Source organism: Penicillium bovifimosum (genome assembly GCF_028826915.1).
Source record: "Penicillium bovifimosum strain IBT 22155 chromosome Unknown utg000005l_segment0_segment0, whole genome shotgun sequence".
Classification (NCBI taxonomy): Eukaryota; Fungi; Ascomycota; class Eurotiomycetes; order Eurotiales; family Aspergillaceae; genus Penicillium; species Penicillium bovifimosum.
In genome coordinates this window covers 3,117,503-3,145,014 of record NW_026622714.1, presented here as the reverse complement: position 1 = coordinate 3,145,014, position 27,512 = coordinate 3,117,503, and the positions used below count along the sequence as shown (strand labels likewise).

Genomic DNA, 27,512 nt, shown 5'->3' with positions numbered 1-27,512 from the left:
TTATTCTTTCATCTTTCCCTTCTACACACTCTCAGATCGTATCTTTCGCACTTCCCTCTACTTCCTTTCTCTTTATACTCTTCTCTCACTCTCCTTCCCACATTCCAAGTTCCCCGGAGGAACTTGGATTTCTATGCGCGGCTGAGATCCCCCCGCCCCCAATTGGATCCATACACTTGTTGTTTTGTTTATTCTTTCTTCTACCTTGATCTTGAATCTTGGTCTTTGGACTTCCTTTGGACTTTGGATTTGGAATATTTGGTCGTTCCTGTCATTCCTTTCATATTGTCTCACAGTGGGAGAAAGAACATACCCCCCCCACCTTGTGTGATCCGGTATGTGGCCCTCTCGAACCGACCTCTACGATGTCTCCTTCCCACTGGTTCTCCTTCATGACATCGTAGATCGTGTGGATGCTTTTCCCCTTGTGATGTGCATGATCGCCCGGATCATTAGTCTCAGCCCTTGCATTGCCCTGGATTCAAGCTAATGCCCTCGCCCAGACCATTTGCGCCGGCAGCAAGTGCATATTCAATTCGAATGCCATTCTAGCCTCTCTGGATCACGCGAGTCTGGAGAGAGCCGGTGTGAAAGGATCATCGTGTAGTATCGACTCCGAATCATGCCAGTGCAAACCAGCCCGCCGTCCTTTCCGGACTCATTTCCATCCTTCATGTCGGTATTCGGTGGACCCCTTCCACGATACAAAGAAGAAGAAACTATCATTCACCCGCTGCAATACCCAACCCATGTCCCTGTCAATACACGCCAATCACCTTCTGCCCACCGTGAAAGTGTCTCATCCATGACCACGGCCTCGACCGAATCCTCCCCGACCACGACCATCTCGCCCTTTGATTCGCCTGGCGGAGGTGACATCTCTCCGAGCTCATCCCCGGAATCTCCCTCGGCGATGACCGTTTCCTACCCGAAGTTCATACCCTCTACACGGCCCGTGGAGCTTGCTCCGCGCCTGTCACAACCCGCTCCTCATAATACGCGTCCAGAGTCCCCGAACCGCCGTGCGCGTAACTTGAAGAACTTATCATTGCGGATGCCGCCGCCATCCAATGCACGTCCACCTATCGCTACTGCATCCGTGGTTGAGACCACGTCAAGGCACCACTTCGATAGCCCCTCACCTCCCATCCCCATTCCTTCGAAGAGCACGCGGCGGCGCCCCGCCAACCTCACTATCCAGACCCCCACTTTCAACAATTTCAACAAATCCTTCTCTACTACCGCTCAAGATGGAGTGCCCCCGACTCCATCGCTCCGTCATGCAGAATCCTCACCTTCGCTTGCCCTGATTACATCGCCCTCGTTTGCCCCACAAGGAGGTATGCAGTTACCCCGACCAATGACACAACATGGTGTGGGCCATTCATCCGGTGGATTCCCCGACAACACTGCGCTGCCCTTGATGCCGAGTGATGAGCCTGCTTTGTCTCGACGTATACTCCCCGGCTTGGAAGAAGAAGATGACCACCTCGATTCACGCGAATCAACTCGCAAGAAGGATCGTGGCTACCCAGATGGTCCGATTCGAATTCATGACTCCGGAGTTTATCTGTATTTGGAGCCAACAGCGGACGAAGCGTCGAAATTCGATGTGGTGATCAACGTTGCCAAAGAAGTAGCGAACCCATTTAGCGCCAACAAGGAGGAGCGGAACGACACGGTGATGAGCACATGGCGGAACACCTCCATGGCCTCGAAACGCCTTTCTCGCAGTGAGCCCCAGACTGCGGTCTCAGAAATGTCCTTCAAATCCGCCTGGGAATTCCAGCCCTCGGATTCCGAGTCGGCAACACCTACTATCTCGAGTCCTGTAACCCCTACGCCGGAGTACATCCATGTCGGTTGGGATCACAATTCTGAAATCCTTGAAGATCTGCTCCCGCTCTGCGAGCTTATTGACGACCGGATTGCTCAAGGGAAGAAAGTCCTTGTGCATTGCCAACTGGGTGCCAGCCGCTCGGCATCGCTAGTGATCGCCTACGGACTGTACAAAAGCCGACACCTGGATTTCAACTCCATGTACGAAGCGGTTAAAAGTCGCAGTCAATGGGTGGGCCCGAACATGAGTCTCATCTATCAGCTCACAGACTTCCGGTCCAAACTGATGCGGGGATCCACCTCGAAGCCCCCGCCACAGGAGTGGTTCGTGCAAAATGGCAGACGAAGCTCAGAGCCTCAGGTTGCACGAGCTGAGCGCCCTGCCCCTAACGACTCAACTCGACCAGCGTTCCGTGGATTATCCCAGGCACCTTCGACGAGCTGCCTTTCTATCCCAGAAACGACTTCGACTCGTCCTACCACCAGTGGCACCGAATGCTATTCCAAATTCAAGTCTAACTCGCCCAAGCGGAGTTTATCCCCCCGACCTCTTCCCTTCCGACAGAAGTTCCAGTCTCTCGGCCCTGCATCGGGTCGATCACGGGGGATGTTGCGCAGCGTTAGCAGTTGCGAACCGCTTGTTCAGGCCAATGCGTTCGGGCGTGATACGCGGGACTCTCTTGATGGTCTATTCTCGCCGAGGACCAGCGAGTTCCTCGCGCCAACTCCTTTAGCACCACTGTCATTCCACCGAATAGATCGCTCTGCTGCCTTATCCCCACCCCCAATCCCTCAAGGCAGCCCGTTCGCTGCCGAGCCGGTTGATCCTCGTTCGCCCCCCTCTGGCGGGGAGCCCCTTATTATGAGATCCATTGATGAATTTTTGTGATCTCCGCCTTGCGTCCATTGACACTAGGCATGAAATGATTCCACGACCATATCTCTTCTGATTCGAAGACCATCTGCTCAGCCCGGCTTTTGCCTGGGGAGTCGATGCAGCTTCTGTATCGACCTATCTAATTTCTTCCACTCATCCGTATCAGATGGCTGGCTTGATGAACCTTACGACCAAAGCGGGCTTTGGCTGTCACTCATCGCCAATTTCTTCTTTCTCATTGCATACTCATTGCATATTTTCGTCTTTTGAACCCACGGGTCCTGCCAGCACCACTGGTCACCATCGCTTTACACAACTTTTTCTACCTCTTTACACCATTGGCGTCTCGGGTGTCCCAAAAGGACGAGATTTTGATACCATCACCGGACCATGAATACAGGAGCGATTTTGGCTCCATTCACATGCCCTGGTACCTGTAATATTATTGAGAACCCCCCCCCCCATGTTTTCTGGGTTCCCTTCCACTTTTGGCTTTCGTCTATCAACCTCTCGCTTGTCTCTTTCACATCTCTTCTGGCTTTTCGTCTTGTCGTGCAGACAAGGCTCTTGCCCTGGCTTTCTGTGCATTCAGCACTTTGATAAAGCGGGTTGGTTGGACCTTCCGGCATATTTGATTTACGGGAGGAAGAAGGCATGGTAAATACCCCCTTTGCGCAGTCTCTAATAGAGATCGACCTCAAGCTTCAATTGTTTTGTCAATTCGTAAAGTCATCAAGTGTAGTTGTAGTAAATGCAATGTTGATAATGGCGGTTGATCAGGACGGAGATAGCGATAAGCCCGCAATCTCTCCTCCCCAAATTTTCCCTTGCGCTGTCAACTCCTCCACACGCGCAACAATGGCTGAAGACTCTCATCCAGCATACCTGTCGCCCAGCGAGCTGGGCACAAAAGACTAGTATGTCCCCTGTCAACCACACTTCCCCATTTTTACCACATTCTCCCCGCAAGAACCAAATCTATCCTCCCCCCACCCCACATTTCTACCCCTCCACCACCATTGTATACATCTATAGAAACGCTCGCAGCCCAATTACACCACCAGTTACCCAATGTACTAACTCTCCCCCCAGCTGGGAGTCCTACTACGCACGCACACTAGCCCACATCTCTCACGACACACCCACCTCCAATGCGCAAGACCAAGACAAAGACGATGCCTCGACAACGTCCGACCTAAACGACGAAGACGACCCGGGTACATCGTGGTTCTCAGAACACAACGCCCCGCAAAAAGTCCTCCATTTCCTAACGCGCAAGTCCTTCCCCCTGTCGCCGCGCAACACGCGCAAGCAGCCGCAGCCCAGCGTCCTCGATCTCGGGACCGGCAATGGGAGTATGCTCGCATTGCTGAGGAAGAAGGGCGGGTACAGCGGACGACTTGTTGGCGTTGATTACTCGCGGCAGAGTGTTGAGCTTGCGCGGGAGTTGCAGCGTGTTAGGGGGCATTCTGCTTATCGGAGTGATTCTGAGGATGAGGACGAAGAAGAAGAAGAAGAAGAAGAGGGAGAGGATGGGGAAGACAAGGCGGGGATAGGTGCTGGTTCTGATGTCAAGGAAAATCCCATCCAGTTTGAAGAGTGGGATATCCTCGGGTCCAAGGCGCTGCTTTCAGAGACGGGGGTTGAGATACACCCCTCCGAGACTGATGAGACTATCCCCTGGTTTCCGTATCAGCAGGGTGGGTTCGATATCGTGCTTGATAAGGGCACGTTCGACGCGGTCTCGCTGGCGGATGATGCGAAGACTAGTCGGGTCTGCGAGCGGTATCCGGATATTGCGAGGCGGTTGGTGCGTCGTGGCGGGTTCTTGATTGTTACTACGTGCAACTGGACGGAAGAGGAGCTTGTGCATTGGTTTACTGGGGGTCGGAACGATGGGGATAGGTTGGGGGTTTGGGGTCGTGTTGAGTATCCCCGGTTCCGGTTTGGGGGACATGAGGGACAGGGTGTCTGTACTGTTTGTTTCCAGAGGCTTGGGGATAATGCTTAGGAGGCTAGCGATTGAGGGCCGTATGTAGATAATCGAAGATACTTATCTTCATCTCACGTCATTCATAATGCATCAACTTTATCAACTAGTCATGCAAAGCAAATGCGATATCGCTCAAAATGCAACCCACTAACCACCATCAACTACCTTCTACTCCCCAACCCTCCTCAAAACAGCAATAACACACCACCTCTTCTGATTCTCCCTCCCCTCCCCCTCCCTAACAGCCGCCCACTCCCTCCTAACCTCACCACCATCCTCCCTCCTGGAAACCAAATCCCTCTCAAAAATCCTCTCAACAACAAACCCATTCTCAAGCACCGTCTCGAAAAACCCAGCAACAATCGCTCTTCCAGTATGGAATCCCGCAACAACCCAGACTTTCCCACCTGGCGCAAGGAACCACTGCATCGTGCGCGCAAGGTTCTCATGCTGCGAGGGCATCCAGAAACAATCCGCCGCAACGATGCGCGAGAAAGCGCCCTTATTCGCGACCGAGAAGTCGTCGCTCAGTACGCCCCATTCGTGCGGCTGCATTGAGACATTCCCTGTGACTGAAGGCGTGCGCTTTTTCAAGTTGTACTCAATGTTGAAGGTTATTGCGCCGGTGAGGGCGGGGGAGGAGGGGTGGTCTGTTGCAACGACGGTTGAAGCGTTCGCTAGGGCGCAGACGACGGATGGAAGGGCGGCGCCTGCGGTAGTAGATATGTTAGTAAGAATAGCTCTTTCCTTTCTTATTTTGGACCTTAAAAATTTTGCGCAGATCAAAACAAAAGCCAGGAAGGAGCGAACTGCAAACAACCCCCACCAACGCACTTACCAGCGCCTAACTCAAGCACAGTCTCGCCTGCAACACTCCACAACTCTCTTGCCTCCTTCTTATCCTCCGTCTCAATCTGACCTTCTGGCGTCGGTGTATCCGCCTCCTCAACACCCTCAGCGACGACCATCGCCGCGCTCCACAGGAAGTGCGCGAACAGCTTGCGGCCCTCGTCGACCTGGTTCACGGAGCCATCTGGATTGGCTTGGCCGGCAGCTATCTCCTCCGAGCGCTTCTCGCTTGAGCTTGGGTAGCTAGGGACCATGATGTTTAGGTCGCCATAGCGGGGGGAGCTGTAGAGGAGGTGTTGGCCTGGGTCGCCGTGGAAGGAGGGTGCGTCGTCTGGGAATAGGTGGGGGAGGAATGCACCGAAGAGGTCTTCGGAGGATTCGTCTTCGATCTCGTTGGCGTCTTCGTTTTGCAGGTCTGGTGCTGGCGCGCTGGGTGTGTTGGTGGAATAGTGGCGGCGGGGGAGGGGCCGCAGGCGGGATTGGAGCATGGTTGCGTCGTTGTGGGAGCTTCGGGGGCGAATAAATGGATGTATGGTGAGATTGGTCGGTCTGGTTTATGACATTCGTATGATCCACACGCCGATTCACCTAGGGTTTGTGGCTGTTGGGATCTGATCTTCTATCTTGGATCTTCTGTTTTGGATATTTTTCTTATCACGGATCATGTTTGCTTTGTTTGTTCCCTGGGTGTTCGCCAGGCGGGCTTGGCAATATTTACTCCGCTTTTCAGCACTGAAGGTCTGACCACGTCATGGATGGGACCTGGGGAGCACGAAAATGGGGTAAAAAAGTTAGTTGACTTGCATTGGCTTCGTCTGAAAGAAGGCAATAATGGAAGCGAAGACATCAAAAACACCTGGATTACCAACTCTCCAACACCGGCAGATAGCTCTATTGTAAGGATTGGATCGACACAATCCAACTTCTCGCCCAATAAACACTGACAACAAACAATGCCCCAGTTTCTCAGCCGCAGGGCAACAAAGGCGGGCCAGGAATCTCGGAGAAATGATCAGGGAGCCATGACCTTTGTTGGCCTTGAGGGCGCTAAAAATACGCAGTAATTCCGCACAGATGCTCGTGCGCAGAAGGGACTCAGGGTCCCAGGGAGTGATCTTCAGAGTAATGATCCTCTCCTGCAAGAATTAGCGTGCAAGATGGCGCGACCTGATCATAGCAATGTGGTGACACAGACTGACACTGAGCAATTACCAACTAATATCGCCAAGTCCCTGGGACCTTGGGCACTATTGGAGGCTTAGACTCGGGCCTTTTCATGCCTAGACTGCCGCTGCTTTATGAGCCCTGGCGCTCGAGCTTACCTAGCGCTGAAGATCCCTGAGTAAATGTCAGCACGGGAAGAAAATGGGTGATCCCTCGTGAACTGTGAACAATGGAGCAAGTAACTACGGAGTACTACGTACTAACGTTAACTACTGTAGAATCGAAAAAAAAAATAAACACAAAAAAGAAAAGGTCCCGCCCGGGATCGAACCGGGATTACTGGTATCAGAAACCAGGGTGATGACCATTACACTACGGAACCCAACTTGTTGAAAAATGGATCCACTTTTGTCTTCTTGAGCCAGAATAGCAAATTGGCTGTTCCTGTCTTCCAAGTGATTAGCGGATAAGGTTTATGAGGTGCGGATCAGGAACCAAGCCGAACCATCGGAATTACTCCCGAAGTATGTACTCCATATCTGTGTCTTTCAGCTTGCCCACCCGGGAGTTTTGCAGTTATAAGGCCGAGATGCACATATACAGAGTTGTAGCGATTCTAGCTGCTTGCCCACACTCTAATACTGGAAAATAACACTCGCACTGAGAGCCACCAAGTACATAGCGAGGAAACCACCTAACCATGCATTTGCATTTGGAGCAACTCTTGAGGCGGAGCTAGTAGGTGATGCAGTCTTGCTGGATGTAGCAGTTGGTAGGTCGGACTGATGATGCACAAGTGATAACATAGGCAATATCGAAACTGCGACGAGCCGAGAGGCTTCCGACGGACTGAAAGTCCGCGACGTGACACTGATTGGCTGCACATCGGTGATAATATTGTTGAGCTGCGTGGAAGTACTCCCCCCAACAATGATGGTTTTGGTTGAGATGCCTATGTCCGTCGCAGGGAGCACACGCACGTGTCCCTCCGTGATTTTGTAACCAGAGACGGTAGAGTAGCATCCGTACGCGAGATCCGCGGTCATCGAGCTAGAACGATGAATTAGGAGACGAACTCATATGCCAGTATTGGAAAGTTTGACTTACTCTGGACAGCACATCACGAGAGTCTCGCTCGGGTCCAAAAGATCCATCAACAACGTAGCTGGGTTCTGCCACTGGGGCACGAAGGTAGGCATCGTGGCTGTGGTGCTAGGACTTAGGATACCCGATGAGCTAAGACTCTTGTCGGCATCGCGTACTGCAATCCCCTTTGTAGCCCATCCAGAAGGGCAGTACAGGCCAGGTGAGAGATACGCCTGACTGTAAATAATCGTCGGGTCGTCATTTGCAGTGGTTGTAGGGGATATTGTCCCACTTGGAATACAGTCGCCATAACCTGCCGTAGAGCACTGGACTTCATAGTCAAACACAGGGAATGTCGTGTTAAGTCCAATCTGATAGTTTCCCGTCGCGGTGGCGCAACTGGCGGGTGCCGTGAAAGTCGTTGTCAACGGACCCCAATTTGTGAAGGTATATCCTTCGGTTATGGAAATGCTGGGCATGGTTCCTATGGCGACTCAAACACGGTGATAAAATTCTTAGGAGGACGATTGACCTCAGGAAGCAGGTTTCGCCAAGGGTGGGAAGTTGGGAACAGAAAATCCACTCTGGGAATGGGAAATAGCGTAAAAGGGGGTTGACTTTGGCCTCATGACTCTGGTGCGCCTCGCTTAAGCCAGAAGTTTCCAAACTGACGCACCTTGCACATTTGCTGGGACTAAGCCCAATGCCGGTTAGCCGTAGTCTGCGGAGATGAAGCCGTGAGGAGGGAGTTCTTTGCGAGATTTCAGGACTGCACCGAGACGTCTGTGTCTGAAGAAATCATGGTTTGACGGCCTGCTAGAGGTGTGGACGAACACTATTCTGAATGGCAGCAATCGGTTCGCAACGAGACTTGCTGGGAGAACATCAACAAAGCTTGTCTCGACCTCATGCAGATTTATGGGTCCCCACTTGAGACATACTGGGGCTAGTCTCCGCATCCATTCCTACAGTACTAGGAGCTTCTACACAGTAGCAACTTAGACCTGTTATCGATCCTCTTGGTGCGCCCGCATAATGCACTTTGCTACACAAGCTTCCAGCCTTCCGTTACTGTGTGAGAATCAATCGGGCCGACGTTTAGCCTGATATCGGTCAGCTCATCACATGCCACCTTCACCATCTTCCTCGCCCTCGCCATAAGGCCGGCAAGTTCCCAGCGATGGCGACTCACCTAGAGGGGGTCTTGGACATCTCAATACCCTTACCCATTAAGACCACAACAGCATGAGACACAGTTACCGCCCTCCCCACCATCAGCGACGGTGAGTCATTTGTTGTTACAAGTTCGTTCCATCTTCATCACCTTTCATCAAGCCTAGTCACTCACAGCAGTGACTCACCAGTCATCATTCCCTTCTTCCGAGGTTGCCTGGTCTCTCTGTGTGTAACAGGCTCATTGCTCACATCAGGCGTGGATTTTAGCTGAGGCTCATCAATATCATCCACGGGCAGGACTTCCACGGGCAGGACTTCCAGAGTAGACGGTGCCCATGGCTCAAGGCCAGGGTTGAGAGGTGGAAGTTGCTCAACCTCAGTGGTAGAGACTTCTCCCGGAGGAAAGTAGCTCGGTGGTTGTTCTGTAATGCCAGTGGACCGATGCGCCGCCGGGGGACGGTATTCGACGAATCTCAGGGGTTCTGCAGCGCGTGCAGCCTGGCGCTTCTTCCACGCTCGGGCTGACCTCGCCGCTTTTCTTTCTTCAACAGAGGCGTATTTTCGAGGTCGGCCCATTTTTGGCTTAACAAGAATACGAGCAAGAAATGATTGATCCATAACGATGTAATAGGGGTTTGCTGTTACTCAGTTAATAGACCGGTTTGTTACTGGGGGAATGACTGCTGGCTCGCTATCTGTGCCTTTGAGCTTCCCACACTCTCTGCCCTCCTGCCGGCGTTCTACCAATGATCCTGTTTTATAATGCACATTACTGCTCTCTACATCAACAAGCTGGGTTCCGTAGTGTAATGGCTATCACCCTGGTTTCTGATACCAGTAATCCCGGTTCGATCCCGGGCGGGACCTCTTCTTTTTCTTTTTCTTAATTCTGTTTGTTCGTTGAATGTTTTTAACCTTTTTTTTATGAGTATCTGTTGGTTTTACACTGCAATATTGCTTGTATGCGAAACGTCGAAGACTAGCACCTACCCACCCAGATTCGCGACCAGTACCCGGCCGGCACCGTCATGCGTGTGATCAAGCCTCTGTATGGGATCGCCGAGGTAGGAACCCACTGGTGGGCGACGTACCACTCCCACCACATAAAGAAGCTCCAGATGGTTACTTCTTCGTACGGCCCCTGCCTGCTGATCTCGTCTTCGGAGAACGCTGAATTCGCCATGGTGGGCATGCAAACGGATGACACGATCGGTTTGACGACCCTCGCTTTCTCCCAACGCGAGGACGAGAAGCTGGCAGAAGCCGCCTTCAAGGCCAAGCCCAAGGAGGCCCTAGAGGAAGGGAAGCCGCTCATTTTCAACGGCGGCATTGTCTCCCTGGAAGGAGAAATCCTGACCCTCCGGCAAAAGGGTCAGGGTAAGCGCCTAGAGGTTGCTGCCACGAAGCAACAGTACGTGGACCAACGCGCCCGAGGCGCCTACATCGCCTCAATCTGCCAGCCCGAACGAAGCCTGCTTCGACTTGTCAAGCGCTGCCCAGCACCAGGACCCCACCGAGGGAGATACGAAGGCGCTCAACAAGCGCATAAGGTGGCAAATGGAGAACCAGGAACGAGGCCTACACTTCCTTCCTTTGGACCTCTCCGCGGCCCGTATCTTCGTCTTTGTGGACGGCTCCTTCGCCAACAACCGAGACCTCACCTCGCAGCTCGGCTTTGCCATTATCCTCGCCAATGAGGAGATGCGAAGCGATGAGGGCACCTTCAAGATCCGAAGTAACCTGATCCACTTCAGTAGCACCAAGAGCAAGCGGGTTACTCGCAGTGTACTCGCCTCGGAAGTCTACGGCATGGTGGCCGGCGTGGACATGGCTTACGCTATTTCCTCCACCTTGAAGATGGTCACTGACCATCTCAACCTACCGCTTATTCCCACTGTTGTCTGTACAGACTCATACTCCCTTTACGAGTGCCTTGTGAAGTTGGGTACTACGAAACAGAAAAGGCTGATGATAGACATCATGGCCTTACGCCAATCATACGAGCGCCGGGAGTTACAGGAGGTTCGCTGGATCCACGGAGACGATAACCTGGCAGACGCCTTCACCAAGGGCGACCCAGCCCTCTACACGCACGGTTGCCTGGTTCGTGTCAACAAAACCTTCCAGAGCCTTGTTCGGGTTGCCCTTGGAGAAGGCGTCTGCCAGGTTATCGTCTCCGTGGATCCAGCGAACCTCCTGTAACTCCCGGCGCTCGTATGATTGGCGTAAGGCCATGATGTCTATCATCAGCCTTTTCTGTTTCGTAGTACCCAACTTCACAAGGCACTCGTAAAGGGAGTATGAGTCTGTACAGACAACAGTGGGAATAAGCGGTAGGTTGAGATGGTCAGTGACCATCTTCAAGGTGGAGGAAATAGCGTAAGCCATGTCCACGAAAGTTTCGCGATGAGCCTTGTTGATCTGTAGGTTGAGTAGGTTCAAGCACTGATCAGTGTTGGTTTTACACTGCAATATTGCTAGTGTGCGAAACGTCGAAGACTACGGCGATTACTGGGCAGATGGCCTACTCTCGTGGAGGCTCCTGCTCGGTGTAATCTTGTGTAGTATTCGTTGTTGTTTTTCCTAAGAATGCCAGCGTCGTGGGATATCCCTTAGACGCGTGAACGAATGCTAGATCACATGACTCCTCCCGTGCTTGCTTGTTGCACCAGTTCCAACAGTATCCAAAAAAATTTAAAAATGAAACAGCAAATGATAGGTCCCGCCCGGGATCGAACCGGGATTACTGGTATCAGAAACCAGGGTGATAGCCATTACACTACGGAACCCAATCTGTGGGACCATGAGGCAAAAGTTGGTTCTATAAGCCTGCGATCCATGGACTGACTGACTTTCAGCGATCATGCATAGAAATCTGATGTTGAGGCGTGGCCTCGGGCAAAAAATAATCAACTCCCCAATGTTTGCAATCCGTTCTGTCTCTCTCCTCCTTTCTTGATTCTTCCTCTGCTTTTTGCTTCGGTCCACGCAAGACGGTTAATTGGCTTGCAGCCTTCGTCTAGTCTACCCTCTGTATGGAAGATTATGTTAGGGCACATCGAACCGGACCAAAATATAAAAAAGAAAAGGTCCCGCCCGGGATCGAACCGGGATTACTGGTATCAGAAACCAGGGTGATGACCATTACACTACGGAACCCAACTTGATGAATTTGTCGATACTAAAGTATCCATTTAGGATATTGTGTATGAGCAGATTGGTCCATCAGGAGATTTGGGGGAGTATTGATCATGCCGTGCAATACAACCTAGCAATAGGTAGAGCCTTCTTTGGAACATCCATGATGGGTAGGACCTAGGTACTCGAACTGTTAGCTTTCCTTTCATCCCAAGTCAGCTAGTTGCTTTTGTAATGTCTTGGTCGCCGGAACAAAGAGCAATTGACGATGTGGGCCTTTGGTGTGTTGTGTTGGTATATATCCGAACAAGGAACCGGACAAAGGCGGCACATAAAGAGGTAAGGTAGGCATCACATCGAGTGGTACCCATCTAACTTGTTACAGTAGAACAATCGTAGTTGCTGGGAATTTATTGTAACCGAAGTCAAAGGGTTGATTCGTAGCCAAGGTAGACAGCAGTGATAGATCAAACCAGGGCAGTATCAATGCACAGTGGTATCCTCTCAAGAAGACAACCTTCCTAGCATCGATCTCCTAGCTCTGTGCTCCTCGTGTCGCCCATAGTATGATAGTCTATAGATAAGCATATCCCCTGTACGTACTACCTAGATAAGTACAGTAGTCAGACCTGCCCTAACCTAGTAGGGAGTAGTAACCTTGGAGTTGCAGAGGTTTTGGTAAGGTCAAGCATCTATAGATTTATATTGTCAATTATGCTTTGGTGATTCAACAAATCAGGTTCCGTAGTGTAATGGTCATCACCCTGGTTTCTGATACCAGTAATCCCGGTTCGATCCCGGGCGGGACCTTTCTTTTTACAAATTTTTTTTATTCCACACAAATTTGACTGAGTATGAGGCTTAGAAAGGACAGTAAGACAGGGTAACTACTGCACCATAGTGACCGCCTTGAATGCCTACAGCCCAATTGATGAAACACTCTCCATGTATGCTCTTTGATACAATGTACTTGCCCCGATCTTTATGCCGCACAAGCGTACGGAGTAGGGCCCAGGGACTTTGGTCCACCCACGAATACGATGATTAACCAACTAGTTACAGTAGTTGGTTAAGCTAAATCATACTAGGGCTGCCTTATCGCAAATATTTCGTAGGTGAATCACGCAATTCCCAGTGGAATACAGTAACTAGGCATATCACGTTGACTAACTATTTGGTGATAAGGTTGGCCAGGGCATGCTCGGTTTTACTCGGTAGTCAAAAAGCGGCAAGAGAGGAGCACTAAAATGGAAATGGGAAAGTATCGACATCCGGAGGAGTGTGTGCGCAGTAAGTAGCCTTCTTGTGATGCGATACCAGTGGCTCCACACTTATCCGAGAGACAGATGTCTGTTCACCCCTTTGAATGGCGAAATACCAGGCTCGAATGTTCAAGAATCACTAGGGCATAATCCTTTCATGCCCTTTGATGGCCGTGTCTGGATCGCGTTCCGCACGGGCAGTAGGGTATGCGCCCTGGTTTGAAAGGGCAGTGCCATGGTCCAGGGCCCAGGCTTAGATAAAGGAAATCTCACCCCGTAGACATGAATTTCACAGTAACTAGTTATCGGATTGGATTTATTAATAGTAATTATAACACATTACTGTGAAATACTGTGAAATACTGTACTGCATAATAGGACTTACCTTCAAAGAATGTTGATAAATGACAAGAAGAAGAATAATAAAGGATAAAAATATCCGTTGCCTGACGATCAGCCAGGGTCACAAGATAGGATAGGTGGACTCTGTACCAAGAAGCAAGTACCAATCAAGTCACTCGATTGATAGCCGCGGCCATGACGATAGAGGGCAAAGAACCTGAACTACTCCGTAGTGAGACTTGGAAAGTACCAGTTTCCACGTATCGGCCAGATCACCTGCATCGTATCGACCGTTCTAGCACTTGGAATGGAGTGGCCCGAGTGGACGAGTGGAGCGAATGATGTCACTTACACGGCTTAGTCAATATAATCACCTGATGCCTTGATACGGAATCATTCGGTGGATATTATTCCCGTGGATGAGTATCATACGAAGTAGTAGCCTGCAACCGTTTTGTGGCAACAGAGATCGTGGCTGACTCTCACTACAACTTAAGACCAAGGCAAAGTCCAAGACATGTCCAAGCCGAGAAGGTGCCGCCAGGCGGCGGGGGCCTAGATGGAGTTAGGTAATCACTCAGGTCAGCCCTGAGAGCTGTGCACATTTAGAGGCAATTCAAAGGGAATGTGCAATTGAACAGTGAATTAACATAGACTATTATACATAGATACATAATCAAAAGGTAGAAGCAAATATCGATATAAATGAAATATTAACTTCGTATGTGTGACCGGTGATCGGTCCCCCCCCGCATGCTCAAAGGGAAAGGGCCCCCGCAAAGCTGAGCGATTTTGGCTCATACCGACCCTGACTCTTTCTCCTTCTTTCTCCTCTTTTTTCCCCCTTCCACCTTTCTTTTTTTTTTCTGGATTCCCTGAACTCTTTTTTTTTAACTTCCTTCATTTTCTCTCTCTCTTCATTCCCTCTGCTTCTTGCATTCGTTGCTCCCACTCAATTAACACATACCCGTTCCGTGACTCCGCCCTATTCTATCGGATACTTCGAATTGAGGCCAGCTTGTGTCCCAGAGGGCTGTCAATTCAGTTGGAAGCTTCCTCACAGATCTTACCACCATGGCTTCTTTCAAAGTAAATATATCTCCTGACACGTTTGAATCCTTTTTTTTTTTGGATTCCCCATACTAATGTATCGGCCCCTGGGGCCATTTACAGGAATTGTCCATGTCGCGTCCTCTCCCCAACCCCAGCCAGCGGCACCACACACACTCGATCTCGCTCGGTGCCCTCAACTCTAACCACCGTGTAACTCGCCGAAAGAGTGTGACCACAGCTGCTGCCAATGCCGCCGCCGCAGCCGTTGCCGCCTCTATGGAGGGCGGCGAATCCACCTCCCTCCCCATGGGCGCGCACCGCCGCAGCCTAGCAGGACGCAAGGGACAAGAATCAGGCTCCATCGGAAACGTGTCTGGTTTTAGTTCCTACCTTTCGCGCACCATCAACGACGCCAGTCAGGAATCGCCGGCCGCCCGAAAGGATTCTCCGGGATCGGACCACTCCGATGGCAAGCTCAAGAACCGAAATCGTCGAGCCAGCGAGGGTGCTCAACTGAAGACCGAAGGGAAGCGTGCTGCGGCAGCCATACGGTGCGATCGCTGCGGAAAAGGGTATAAGCATGGCAGCTGCTTGTCTAAGCATATGTGTGTATCCCCCCTACCGCTCGGCCGTCTTCCTTTAGCTCCATCGGGAATATGCACCATGCCGGCTCTGTGCAGGTCGCCCTCGTGGTCATTCATTTCCCACCCGCTCTTCACTACCCCCTTTCTTCCATCCCTTTCATCAGCATTTGATTGACGTATTTTTTTCTGGTGTCTTAGGTGGGAACACGACCCAGCATGGGCCGTTACATCGAAGCTTCTCATTTCCAAGCACCAGCAGGTTCAACTGCTGGAGGCTGCCTCTGTTTTGGTCACCATGAACCATGACGATCCCCCCGATGAGTCCGCTGAGTTGGAATTGGAGTCGGAGTTGTCGTCTGGATCGCCGGACGCACTGTCAGAAATGCGGGATGGCATCAGCTCTACCGAGACCACTCCACCCCCGATGGATTCCGAGGAAGACGATGACTTTGAGATGTCGGGTGTGCCGGCACAGTGGGCCAAGCGCCCAAGCGTTAGCAACGTCTCCGGTTTCTCTCACTCCTACCAGTCCATTCCTTCCAGCTCGTACAATGACAGCGCGCCGCTGCACTCGCCTACCTTCTCCCACTTCCGCAACTCGAGCATCGACACCCGTCCGTCGACCGCGGATACCCGGCTACACGAGGATGATGAGGCGGATCTTGCGGCAGCCATTGGTCTCTGCAATTTCGGGACTCCCCGTACAGGGCCTGTCTCCATGACCCCCGACGTACCACCCGTGCCTCCGCTGCCGGCGCGCTACTTGGATTCAAGCAGCCAACCGAGTAACCGGGGAATGCTCTCCCCTCGGCAACGCCCTGCCGACGAGGCCGCTCGCCGAGACTCCCAGGCCAGCATCTTCCTGTCGAGGTCGCTCAACCCCTCGCTGTCCTACAAGGTTTCCGATGAGCGTGAAGATCGGACGGGCGGTGGCGATGAGGCCCAAAAGTCCCGACAACGCCGCAACGCCGACGTGGACTTCAGCAACCGCTCAGTGCCCGCTGACGACGACGATGACGGTGTGTTTGGTCACATGGAGGAATAATTCTTCCAGCAGCCAGTACGTCCCCGCGCCTCCGAGGCAGTTCTTGGGTCAAATCGGTCTATCCACGCCGAGCTACGACCCCCTTCACGATCTCATGTACGAGCCTGAGCGAATTTTTGAAACTTTCTTGTTTACACGTTTATAACCACTCCAGGTGGAGCTCGGAGCCGAAATTGAACAATTAAAGTTCTTTTCTCACCGGAGTGGCACAATTCTCGGGACCTTTTCTCCTACTGTCTGAGATCCCATGTATCAATCATGTCTCCTTGGCCCGCTTTGTGCTCTTTTTGTTGTTTCGTTTCTCTGCTTTCTTCCTCACTGCTTAACTTTCCAGGAAACCTATATAAATGCCCTAACGCTGTATGGCGGGCGCATATTCATCACCCCCCCGTCATTCCTCATATCCCATAGGGACGTGACATACCACCCCCATGTCCTCTATGCCGTCTCGTTTGTCTGGTCTTTTTTGGTCTTCTGTTTTGGACTGTTTCTGGACTCTTTTCGCTCGCATCGCACATATATACCAAACCTACAAATTCTACCATCCGCTGCGCTACTTTTCACACATGTGTATATCGTCCGTTCCTTTATTCTCTCCTTGTCGGCTTTCTTCTCTCTCTCTCTCCGCCTACGATCCCTCTTGTGGACTCAATTGACCCTCGGACGGGGCATACAATGAATATAACTCATGAAACTACGACTGGTCCTTGGAATCGTATGTAGATCTATTGTCTCCTGAATGTGCTCGATCTTACCGTCAGCACTTCACATAGAATAACCCATACTAATAGAGCGATACTACATCACAACCCACATCATCCTACCTCGGAACGGATACACCCGTCCTGATCAATCGATCGACAGGCCATGGCTATCCGTGTGCATCACAAGCGGGGAAAAGACCCACTATGGGGTAAAGGTTTCATATTTTTGCGGAGTATGTTTCGTCATACGAGTTGTCCAATAGGGTGAATGGATGGGATTCCATGCTGTGGGTGTTGTATTGTCTTTTGGTCCCTGTAGATTTCTAAAAGATGGTTTATCAGACGTATCAAATCGGCGGACTGCACAGAAAGTAAAGACATGAAGAAGAAGGTATTGATACTGATAGGTATGTGTAAGTAGTAATAACAATGCTTGAAGATCGAGACCGGCAGAGATGCAGTACCACTTGTAAAACTATGCCCAGTTAAGATATATGCTAGCTCCAGTTTGTCAATTGTGTCTCTGTCTCCATGATAGCAAAGTAAGAATGTGGGAGCCGTCTCAATGACGGTTGGTTCAGCAAGTTGGGGACGATTGATGGAGACAGAGACAGCAAGCACGGCACTCTGCTGGCACCCTACTCGGGGACCCTATTTGATACGACTGTCGGTCGTATCATCTCGACGAGCTGGGCCTGCAATTCGAGGCATTTTCCGTAGATCCCAAAAACTGCGCTGTGAACCTGGTAGTCGGGTCACCCTGAGACAGCGGCATCGACAATCCACACAGGTAATCCAGGACGGTCTCGACGTAAATAGGATAAAACTGGCCATCAGCGAACACCAGTAAGCGAACACACTCGCGTGGCGAGAAGACCATGTTGAACAGTGTCTCAAAAGATCTCGCGTGGGTGGTGAACCCGCTCCAACCAACGACAACCAAGCAGATCCTCCCATTTGTTCTGGATGATTCGCGTATGTACCCTCTCATATCATTGAGATTGTGCTCGTTGAGCTGCATCCTGGGGTCTTGGACAATGTGGAGATCTCTAATCAAGCTGCCGGCCGTGATACCATATTGCATCGCGTACCGCCCGAGTGCACTGTATGTGCACCTCTGGAGATGGATGTAGGTACTTGTAGCATCTGAAGCGTATTCTGAAGCCCGTGCAATGAAGATAAACGTCTCGGGTGGGTCATGGGGGTCATCATCGGTATCTGTGACCCTGTAAGACACGGCGCGAGGGGGCATGGTGGTAGTAGAGAGGCTTTTAGTTGAATGAAGGAAGTGATTTCCGGATCAGAGATGTTGATGCAATAAGATTAAGATGATGATCCCCGAGGGGTCGACCGGTCGAGGCTTTGGTCTGAGCGGTGCGCAAAGAAAGATGACCAGTGAGTCTGAACTGATGGAAGGTTTTGATCAGCCTCCAGTCGACGGTGGACTTTGAAATAGGGCACGTGGTGCCATACTGAAAATAGAAAGAGCGATGGAGTCCTGGGGGATATTTCGCGCCTTCCATTTCTGGTCACAAGTCACGGGGTATATAAACGTTGTTGGTCGAATGCAGCCAGTTGATTTGGTCCATGTTCTCTACACAAATGTTATCTGTCTCATAGCTTGTCCTCAAGCTTCTCCTTCAGTAGAGTGATGTCTTGACACCATTCCACTCGACCATGAATGAACTTTATTAAGTCCTCCCCAGCGGCCTGGATGAGTCGCGTTGGAAAGAGCATTCAAACCTAGTGGTTGCAGTTCCAGAGATGGCTGCTCGACTTGCTGGGCAACATAAAGAGGTGATCGTGCATAGTAAAAAGGTGGTCGTTCACAGGATTGCTTGGACACATCCTGGGATCTGTAGGTTACCGGTGGACACATCCGTGTTCGTGTTGAATGGCATAGTAACACCTTAGTGATTCAAGCTAGACGATGGCCAGGAACGGTGAACCCTTCGTACCAGTCTGCTCGACATTGGAAATTGGAAGCACTGCCTCAGCAACAGTAGGGCGGGGATACAACCCTGCAGTAGTATGGCTCCCGACTGCTTGATGATCATGATCTCGTGCATTTAGGGGTAAGTGCTATTGTAGAAGGAGCTTTGGTAAGTCTATAGTGCATTTCCACATGGCTGTACTTGGCAAAACTCTGGCTATTGAAACAGTCAATCCAAGGTCTCCAGATGTAGGCAGTACTGCGTATATTCATCTGAGGTACATCATCGTACATCATTCAACGTTGTCGCCCTGGCGCCCATATTAGGATCACGTGGCACATGGCAAACCGCTAGACACGTGACAAGTAAAAACTTCCAATCAAATTTCAATGTAACATGCCCCCCAGTCAGGTGACAAGCCCCGCTGCGCTGACTCATCGTATTCCGGAAAGAAGTGCCCTCACCGAATAGAACGAGAAAGTGGTAACGGTTTTGTTGGAGAGTGAGAGCGAGAGACCATACGAGACAAAGCGAGCCGGACAAAACCGCACTGCCCGAGTACACCTCTACAAAGGGTGTCTGCAAGCTCGATTAAAAGTTTTTCGCCTTCCGGAACCACGATCCTGAGCAGCGAAAACGTCATTCAGCCTGGCTTCTGTTGGACGATCAAACGGGATTGGAGAGGGCCAGGCCCGAACTCTTGAACCAGTTGCGGCTATTGATAATGCTTCTGCTGGCACCAGTCCCGTAATGGCGGGTGTAAATCAGATGTCTGTCTCAGCTGGCGCCGATGGCATGCATGGTCGCAAACGCAATACGACCATTGCGGGGATGGACAGTTCCCCGGGGAGTATTGATGATATGGAAGACAATGAGTCGCGCGAGGAAAAGAGACGTCAGCCGGTGAAGCGCGCATGCAACGAATGTCGGCAGCAAAAGGTATGCCAAGGAGAATGCTGAAAGTTTTTATGGTTCGCCTTTTGGCTAACGATTGAATTGCGACAGCTCCGATGCGATGTCATTCAAGATCCATGGACAGATTGTTCGCGATGCCGTCGATTAAGGCTTAGTTGTAAAATCGAGTCGAACTTCAAACGTGTCGGAAAGCGCAGCCGCAATGCGGAGATGGAGAGGGAAATCATGGAACTCAGGAAGCAGATTGCTAGTGGCCAAAACGTGCCCAGGATGTCTCAGAAGCAACAAGCGTTGGCCGACCAATTGACTCCGAAACAAGAGTCCAATCAAGTCAGTCCTGCGGTTTATCAAACCCCGTCAGCCATGTCCGCAGATCAGTATATGGGATCTCAAGAAGCCGTTGCATCTCTGCTGGACCTACGCTCGGGCTTCGATGGTTCCAACTTTATGAGGAACGGGGTACAAATCAAACGCATCGAGGATGTCATGGTCGTTCCTGAGAAGGTGTCGGAATTGTTCAATTTGTGAGTCCTGGTCTTCTGTGTTTATGAGATTGCATCTAACGTGTTGCTCGGCAGATTCTTCACATATTACCACCCGTTCCTCCCATTCTTAGATCGGACGCAGTCTCCTGATGAATACTACAATGCTTCCTCATTGCTTTTCTGGACGATTATCAGTGTCGGTGCCCGACGCTACCAAGGTGATTCGAATTTGTTGACTGCTCTCGCGGGTCCCGTCACCCGGCTAGTCTGGAGCACTCTGGCAGATATTCCCCAAAGCTACCATGTCGTGAAGGCTCTCGCTTTACTATGCTCATGGCCTTTCCCCACAAGCAGTACTTCGACCGATCCAACTTTTATGCTGTGTGGAATGATGATACAAGTTGCTATGCAACTAGGGCTCCACCGGCCTTCTCATACCCAGGACTTTAGCAAGTTCAGAGTGGAACTCATTGAAGACGAGCTCAGAGACAAGGTTCGAACTTGGGCCATCTGTAATATTGTTGCTCAGAGGTAAGCAAGATCTTTACCTGCTACTAGCCTGAGACTTATCTTTTCTCGTCACAGGGTTTCCACCGGCTATGGACAGCCATCATCCACTCTTTACGACTGGACATTGTCTTCAAGCGATTCGCTAGACCCTAACTTCAAGCTTCCCCCGATATCAGGCGAAGATTGGAGATCGAAATGTTTTGCGACCGGATTACCCGAGCGCTTTATACAAATCGACGCGATCCCGTTGGTTTAACCAGTGATCACGAGCGATCCACAATGATCTCCTTTTTGTCGCGAGACTTTGAGGAGTTAGAGGAACAGCTGAAATCACAGAATGACTGTAAGCCTTTCTGGACTTGTAGCTTGCGGGACACCGTACTAATGACAGCAGGTATCACTGACTTGTTTCTGCGTGCTGCGAACCTTCACCTGCACCTTTCGGCATTCTTCGACGAGCCAACAGCCAAAAATTATCGCGAACGAGTCTTATCTCTGTATGTTGCGACGACATCGTTCCTTGAATTTGTCTTGAAACTCGAGACGGAGGTTGGCCCAGCCATCTCCTATACACCGTACTATATCTACCAGATGATGGTTGCTGCTGGTTGCACTCTTTTGAAGCTTTGCAAGAGCTTCTTCGCCTCTCACATCGACATGGAATATACCAGGAACCTTTTCAACCGCACAATCTGGGCCATCCGGGGAGTTTCTGCGTCCAGCAACGATCTACCCGAACGACTTGCCGAGGTGTTAGCCCAGATGTGGAGACTAGGAGGCGCCACTCAAAGATCCAACAATAGTACCGATCTCGACGATTCTCTCCGACTCAAAGTGCGCTGCCGGATGAGTATGTCTCTACTGTTCGACTCCGTGTGGCGCTGGCGGGAGGATGCGCGCACTAAAGGCCGAAATATTGAAGGTCAGTATCCCATTTCGAATTTAGTAAACCCGTCTTCTAACTTTTGAACTTATAGCCTATCTGCAAAACCCGACAAATCCTGACTCGGCAGCTGATTCTTCGGCCACCCCGTCTGTCGGGCCTGTGCACCCATCTACAACCACTCCCGGAATCTCTGGGAATGATCCAAGCCTTGCACCAGCACCGCTACTGTCACAGGCTAGCCTTGGGATCCAAGCACCTGCAGACCAGCCCAACGGTCTTCCAAGCGGCTTCATGGAGCCTAACTATGAAGTATTCGATCCGTTGAACTGGTTACTCGACGGCCTGGTAGACTTGCCATATTCATACTCAACAGTGGGTGAAATAGAGCCCCAGACCATCGTATAGATTTCAGCTTGTCTATTATTTAAGTGGAGTTATTGCTGGGTCTTTTTTTTGCGGGCGTGACTGCGTGCTTGTATCATTATACCACCCATTCGACCGCTGATACCTCCAATCGATATTTTATTCGTGTCTGTTTATACTCATGGTGTACGATGCTTTTGGTTATTATTCATTTCACTATATTCGGCCCAATATACTTGTTTAGTAGTCTCCTGCAATTATAAAGTCCGGTACCTTGTGCAATGTACTATCACACCGACACCGAGTCCTTTGTCGCTAGCGGCTTTTTGCGAGTCCAGATTCGTTCCGTAGAATCCGTAGAAGCAATTTCATTCATTTCAATCACAGTTATTGCTTCTCTCACACCTCATCTATTTACTCCATGAGACCCCTATATATTGGCTCATCGGTGCTCTCGTCCGTTTCGTGCCTACTATTTTTGTCACCGTCAAAACAAGATGTCTCTGGTATACCCGATGACTTGGACCGGGGAATTGAGCCCTCGTGACCTAGTCATTGCACTCTCCCTAGTGCTCACGACGTTCTGCTTCGTGGCTGCGGCCGGTTTGGTCCTTACTTCTTCTCGTATAGCGAATGTTGGTCATCACTCCGTTCCTCTCTACTCCTGTGATATGTGGCCAGTTTACAAGACCTAAATGCTGATTAGATGGCTTCCGGCAGTATCACGTCCCTTTCCCTGGGCGCAAGGATTATTTCTCGATATTGTATCAGCAGTACAAATTCGTCGTTGATGGGCCGGGTATAATCAAGAAGGGTTATGAGCAGTTTACCAACGGTTTGTTCGAAATCCCACGAACGTTCCGCTTCGGACAGGTCATTCTATGCCAGCAAGACTTGATTGAGGAACTGAAGAATAAACGAAGTACTCTGGTCTCACCTGAGCCGTGGATTGATCAGGTATGGTTCTTTTTCGTCTTAGTTGTGGTGGCCTTCGCATTTCGACTGACTGGTAATCTGAAAACATTGCTATAGCTCCTTCAAATCTCGCATGTTATGCCTGGATACTTCCCCCTGAAATGGGATGGCCAAAAATAGCCAAAACCACACCGGGCGTGATTCGAAACACCGTCCACAAGAAGCTGCATCGGTATATGCCTTCTATGAACCAGGCAATTCTTGCGCAACTGAAAACACTAGACTTCAAGAATGGAGGTATGTTTGGGCGGCCTTCTAATCGGGAAAGAGTATTAATGTCTTTCAGAATGCAACGTCGGCTGCTTCGATCTCGCATACTCGATTGTGGCACGCAGCGGCAGCTTTTCTATGGTTGGCTCGCGACTTTCCCAGGACGACGAGTACCTTGAGGCTATCAAAAATCATATCCTTGGAATGATTGTGACCACTCGTGTACAGTTCCTTCTTCCAGATTGGTTGAAGCAGTGGGTTGATGCCGCATTCATTGTGTATAATTTGGGCTAATTGAAGCCCTAGATACATTGGAGGAATCACCGGCCGCCTCGCCACATTGGGGACTGGTTGGGATATGCATGCCTCGCGTAAGATTCTGCTGAAGCACTTTAATGCACGCGCAGAAGAATACCATGCCGAGATATTCAGTAAGGACGACCCCGCTCGAGAAAGCAAATTGGAGGAAACGGAAGCCCCGGTATGTGTGTATTCGTTCAGTTCCCAAATCCATTACTGAGGTTTTCATAGGAAGAGATATTCCGCTGGCTGTATGAGGGCTGCGTGCTTCGAGGAAAATGGAAATATACAGAGGTGATAGGTGAAATGTTGCTTCTGCAATTTGCCTTCATCTACACCACTTCCTATGTGAGTACGCACGAGGCCAGGCTTGGATATTTGCTAATCCAAACTATCGTTAGGGACTTTACGGTGCATTAGCTGAGCTTGCCCGACGGCCTGAGTACATTCAACCCCTGCGCGAGGAGATCAATACGGTATTCTCCAAAGAGGGACCCACCGTTGCAGCCTGTGATGGTATGGTTATGATGGATAGCTTCTTGAAGGAGTGCCAGCGACTGCATCCCCCATCAGCACGTATGTCCACTCTGATCCCTTGGGAAGTTCGCATGGTTAACGAACCAAATGCAAATATAGTGTCTGCCCACCGGGTCTGCATTAGCGACCTCGCACTTTCCAATGGTTTGTTCTCATACAATAAACCAAGGGGTAGCCAAAATCCAGCTGACCGAGAACATGTAACGAACAGGTATCACACTGAAGCGGGGATCCCACGTGGCAGTTCCAAGTGGAATCATCCAACAATCAAGCGAGCACTACGTGAACCCAGAATCTTTCGACGGGTTCAGGTTCGTAAAGCGTGCAGCAGCCGGGGCCAAAGATTCTCGATTGGTCGACCTGAGCCCTGACTATCTGGTCTTCGGGATGGGCGCACATGCCTGGTAAGTCTTCTTACCTGCGTATTGATTTCGCAGTTTAGAATTCCCGGCCTTCGGTTTTAAATCCAGCCGGCCTGCATATCATCGGCTGACATTCGCTCGTGTTTTTATAGCCCTGGACGATGGATGGCCAGTGCGCTCATGAAACTGTCCTTCGCTCATATCCTAAGTAGTTACGATATACTGCTGCCCAATTCGTCCACTGGGCCCTTGACGGGCTCGCTTTCATTCGAGGAATTCTATGTACCTAACTTCGGGCTGAAGATTACTTTGCGCCATCGCGAATGAGGGTCGGCGGGCTGTTGAACGTCACAAAGGCCATAGTGATCATTTTGAGCTAGTGAGATTCATATTATCCCAAGTCATTGTTTTCCTTCCTACAATGTATGCGTGCATCTTGACTCTCCGATATTTTCGGGTTAAGGTCGGAGCCGTCGACCTAAGAGCGACATTCATGTTGTTTCAATATCCAACAACGTTATTACCTACTGTGTCCATATACTTCGATTCTAAGAGTGGAATGTTCGGCGGCTCTCAGCATTTCCTTTCCGGCCCTGAGGGTACCGAATTCAATATATCCAACTCCTATTAGCTCAAAATCTGCGACAATACATCCATGGCTGGGTGATCGATAGTCTCGCAATATCACGCGGAGGACTATGGCCAATTGGTCATTGACTGTCATCTTTGAACTGAGCCATTTTATAAGGCATAATTAAACAACAAATCAGATGCTGCACGTGTCACCGTGGGTGATGATTATGATTTTCTCATTAATCCGATTTAGCTCGCTTTACATGCTGTCGCTGTGGTTTTATAGGGCAATTCGTGGGTAGGAAGATAGGTTTGCCAGTTGGCGGAAGGTTTGCCAGTTGGCGGAAGGTTTGCCAGTTGGCGGAAGGTTTGCCAGTTGGCGGAAGGTTTGCCAGTTGACGGAAGGTCTGCCAGTTGACGGAAGGTTTGCCAGTTGACGGGAGGCTTGCCAGTTGACTGGAGGCTTGCCAGTTGACGGGAAGCTCGCTAATACCCGTTCTGGCACTCGGCACCCACCAGGATCCAGCACGCAGTTCGACTTCATGGGGTTGAACTTCGCGTGCAGGTGGAGATGACCCACCTCCGGGTGCTCGGTAAAATATTAGACCCGACGTAACCCATGATAACCGCTTGGTTTCCTGATAAATTTACCTCAGTAGTTTCTCAGCCGTCCCCCTTTCAAAAGGCGGTGGACATGGCTATCCACCGCCTGCTACTTTCAGCGCTAAGCAATCCGATTAGGTTTAGCGCGCCAAAAACCCGGCAGAACTTTTGGATCATGTGATCATTATAGTCTGAGACACTGAGGTAATGATAAATTGGTTTCTTCTAACTATTTTTTTCCCTTGTCAATAATCCCCTACATCTACCTATGCACAATGGTCAATGGATGAAGAAACAAACATCCTAGGCTCTACACAGGCTCAAACCATATTGGACCTACTTCCACCGCCACATATACCACGAGAAGAACCGTCTGACTGGTTTCCGCGCGTGAAGGTTGAGCTTCGATCCGAGCGTGTGATATGACATTATCAGCACCATGAGCGAGAGCTAACCAGTCAGACGGAATATTTTTGAATCGGGAAATAACTAATTATCAATTGATTTAGGGGCTGGAGCCTGATATGCCCTTTCCCGTCAAATGATGATACTTTAGTTAGAAAGTCACTGTACACACAGGGGCGTCGCTCTCGACCTGTCTAGATTGGGGATGACGGCATCCGTGGCAGCTTTTGAGCTCGACATTTCTGTCGTTGAGGAACGCAGTCAGCGGTCGAATGTTATGGCACCGGCTACAGCGCTTGGTCGGCGGCGATGCATTTACATCCGCGGCGAGATTTTCAGCAGTGTGCACAGGGGCGTCGCTCTCCTGCGTTAGCGTTCCGCCGCCGATTCAAACACCCGTCCGCCGACCAAGCGCTGTCCGGTGCCCTAACATTCGACCGCTGAGTGCATTCCTCAACGACATTTCTGTCGAGCTCAAAAGCTGCCATGAATGCCGTTGTCTCCAGTCTCGACATGTTCAGAGCGACGCCCCTGTGCATGCCAATCCTGTCAATACTGCTGCAGGGGCCACGCCCGTTCCATTTCGCTCCCAGTACCGCCCTGGCACCGTGCAGAGACATGATCTTGGGCGTATGGAGCACGCCTACCGGTTCTGCAAGGCTCTTGATTGGCTCGCAGAGCGGTACACTAACTCATCCCAGAGCACCCCCCTTTTTGCAGCAGCGAGTAAAAAGAGGCTTGCTCTGGGATGAGTTAGTTTCGCGCTCTGCGAGCCAATGAAGAGCAACCCTAAACCTAACCTACGTCAAGAGGACGGCTCTGCAACGGCACCCGTCTCATCATCACGGGTCTGTATGATTGGACTATCACCGCCCGTATCATCGCAGGCGACTATAAAGGCGCGGAGCACACGATCCCGCATGTGCCATTGGAGATGACCGAGGGCCACGGTCCTACACGTAGAGGGCTCGGATGCAACAGAAAATGTGGTATTTCCAGAGGTCGTACAGCGCTTCCATACAAGGGAGTCAGCTAGCTGTACAAGTTAATTAGTTATTAGATGCATGGTTATAACCAATAATATCGAAAATGAGGATATCTTATCCACTTCCTGCGATTAGCTTACTGACTACGGACTTCGCCTTCAAGCCGCCCGAGCGAAGCGAGGGTAAACGGCTTGTGACACGATAAGGGGAATTGATACAGACACCACACGTTTTTACTAGCGGCACCACACCGGATCACATAATCAATTTTACCCAAAATTGTTACCATACATTACCACACCACTCCATGACTTACTACTGTAGCAACATGGTGATGATTAGTGTTTCTTACCTAG

The 27,512-nt window shown here is 50.6% G+C and overlaps 11 protein-coding genes across 11 annotated transcripts; 6 read left to right on the top strand and 5 right to left on the bottom strand.

Annotated features, from left to right (window-relative positions):
• Window positions 1–622: 622 nt before the first annotated feature.
• Window positions 623–2,728, top strand: dspD (putative protein-tyrosine phosphatase; the record flags this gene model as incomplete). Its single annotated transcript, XM_056667134.1, has 1 exon — window positions 623–2,728. The coding sequence occupies one exon, from the start codon at window positions 623–625 to the stop codon at window positions 2,726–2,728; it is 2,106 nt and encodes a 701-aa protein (XP_056520730.1).
• An 846-nt stretch (window positions 2,729–3,574) lies between these two features.
• Window positions 3,575–4,727, top strand: N7515_006389 (putative S-adenosylmethionine-dependent methyltransferase; the record flags this gene model as incomplete). Its single annotated transcript, XM_056667133.1, has 2 exons — window positions 3,575–3,633; window positions 3,809–4,727. 2 exons carry the CDS (start codon window positions 3,575–3,577, stop codon window positions 4,725–4,727), a joined length of 978 nt encoding a protein of 325 aa, XP_056520729.1.
• Window positions 4,728–4,877: 150 nt separating this feature from the next.
• Window positions 4,878–6,046, bottom strand: N7515_006388 (putative nicotinamide N-methyltransferase; the record flags this gene model as incomplete). Its single annotated transcript, XM_056667132.1, has 2 exons — window positions 4,878–5,419; window positions 5,548–6,046. The coding sequence occupies 2 exons, from the start codon at window positions 6,044–6,046 to the stop codon at window positions 4,878–4,880; spliced, it is 1,041 nt and encodes a 346-aa protein (XP_056520728.1).
• A 1,311-nt stretch (window positions 6,047–7,357) lies between these two features.
• On the bottom strand, window positions 7,358–8,287 carry N7515_006387 (uncharacterized protein; the record flags this gene model as incomplete). The annotated part of the gene is made up of 2 exons (XM_056667131.1): window positions 7,358–7,772; window positions 7,830–8,287. The coding sequence occupies 2 exons, from the start codon at window positions 8,285–8,287 to the stop codon at window positions 7,358–7,360; spliced, it is 873 nt and encodes a 290-aa protein (XP_056520727.1).
• An 865-nt stretch (window positions 8,288–9,152) lies between these two features.
• On the bottom strand, window positions 9,153–9,560 carry N7515_006386 (uncharacterized protein; the record flags this gene model as incomplete). The annotated part of the gene is made up of 1 exon (XM_056667130.1): window positions 9,153–9,560. The coding sequence occupies one exon, from the start codon at window positions 9,558–9,560 to the stop codon at window positions 9,153–9,155; it is 408 nt and encodes a 135-aa protein (XP_056520726.1).
• Window positions 9,561–10,012: 452 nt separating this feature from the next.
• N7515_006385 (uncharacterized protein) lies at window positions 10,013–11,186 on the top strand (the record flags this gene model as incomplete). Its single annotated transcript, XM_056667129.1, has 2 exons — window positions 10,013–10,395; window positions 10,445–11,186. 2 exons carry the CDS (start codon window positions 10,013–10,015, stop codon window positions 11,184–11,186), a joined length of 1,125 nt encoding a protein of 374 aa, XP_056520725.1.
• Window positions 11,187–14,908: 3,722 nt separating this feature from the next.
• Window positions 14,909–16,408, top strand: N7515_006384 (putative C2H2 finger domain protein; the record flags this gene model as incomplete). Its single annotated transcript, XM_056667128.1, has 2 exons — window positions 14,909–15,330; window positions 15,562–16,408. The coding sequence occupies 2 exons, from the start codon at window positions 14,909–14,911 to the stop codon at window positions 16,406–16,408; spliced, it is 1,269 nt and encodes a 422-aa protein (XP_056520724.1).
• A 1,380-nt stretch (window positions 16,409–17,788) lies between these two features.
• Window positions 17,789–18,364, bottom strand: N7515_006383 (uncharacterized protein; the record flags this gene model as incomplete). The annotated part of the gene is made up of 1 exon (XM_056667127.1): window positions 17,789–18,364. One exon carries the CDS (start codon window positions 18,362–18,364, stop codon window positions 17,789–17,791), a length of 576 nt encoding a protein of 191 aa, XP_056520723.1.
• A 1,432-nt stretch (window positions 18,365–19,796) lies between these two features.
• Window positions 19,797–22,247, top strand: N7515_006382 (putative C6 transcription factor (Leu3); the record flags this gene model as incomplete). The annotated part of the gene is made up of 6 exons (XM_056667126.1): window positions 19,797–19,985; window positions 20,052–20,485; window positions 20,540–20,977; window positions 21,133–21,299; window positions 21,351–21,878; window positions 21,934–22,247. The coding sequence occupies 6 exons, from the start codon at window positions 19,797–19,799 to the stop codon at window positions 22,245–22,247; spliced, it is 2,070 nt and encodes a 689-aa protein (XP_056520722.1).
• Window positions 22,248–22,702: 455 nt separating this feature from the next.
• N7515_006381 (cytochrome P450) lies at window positions 22,703–24,916 on the top strand (the record flags this gene model as incomplete). Its single annotated transcript, XM_056667125.1, has 10 exons — window positions 22,703–22,808; window positions 22,912–23,127; window positions 23,238–23,417; window positions 23,467–23,644; window positions 23,697–23,871; window positions 23,922–24,038; window positions 24,092–24,266; window positions 24,327–24,371; window positions 24,439–24,631; window positions 24,742–24,916. 10 exons carry the CDS (start codon window positions 22,703–22,705, stop codon window positions 24,914–24,916), a joined length of 1,560 nt encoding a protein of 519 aa, XP_056520721.1.
• A 2,059-nt stretch (window positions 24,917–26,975) lies between these two features.
• N7515_006380 (uncharacterized protein) lies at window positions 26,976–27,486 on the bottom strand (the record flags this gene model as incomplete). The annotated part of the gene is made up of 3 exons (XM_056667124.1): window positions 26,976–27,206; window positions 27,301–27,346; window positions 27,473–27,486. 3 exons carry the CDS (start codon window positions 27,484–27,486, stop codon window positions 26,976–26,978), a joined length of 291 nt encoding a protein of 96 aa, XP_056520720.1.
• Between the last annotated feature and the right edge of the window lie 26 nt (window positions 27,487–27,512).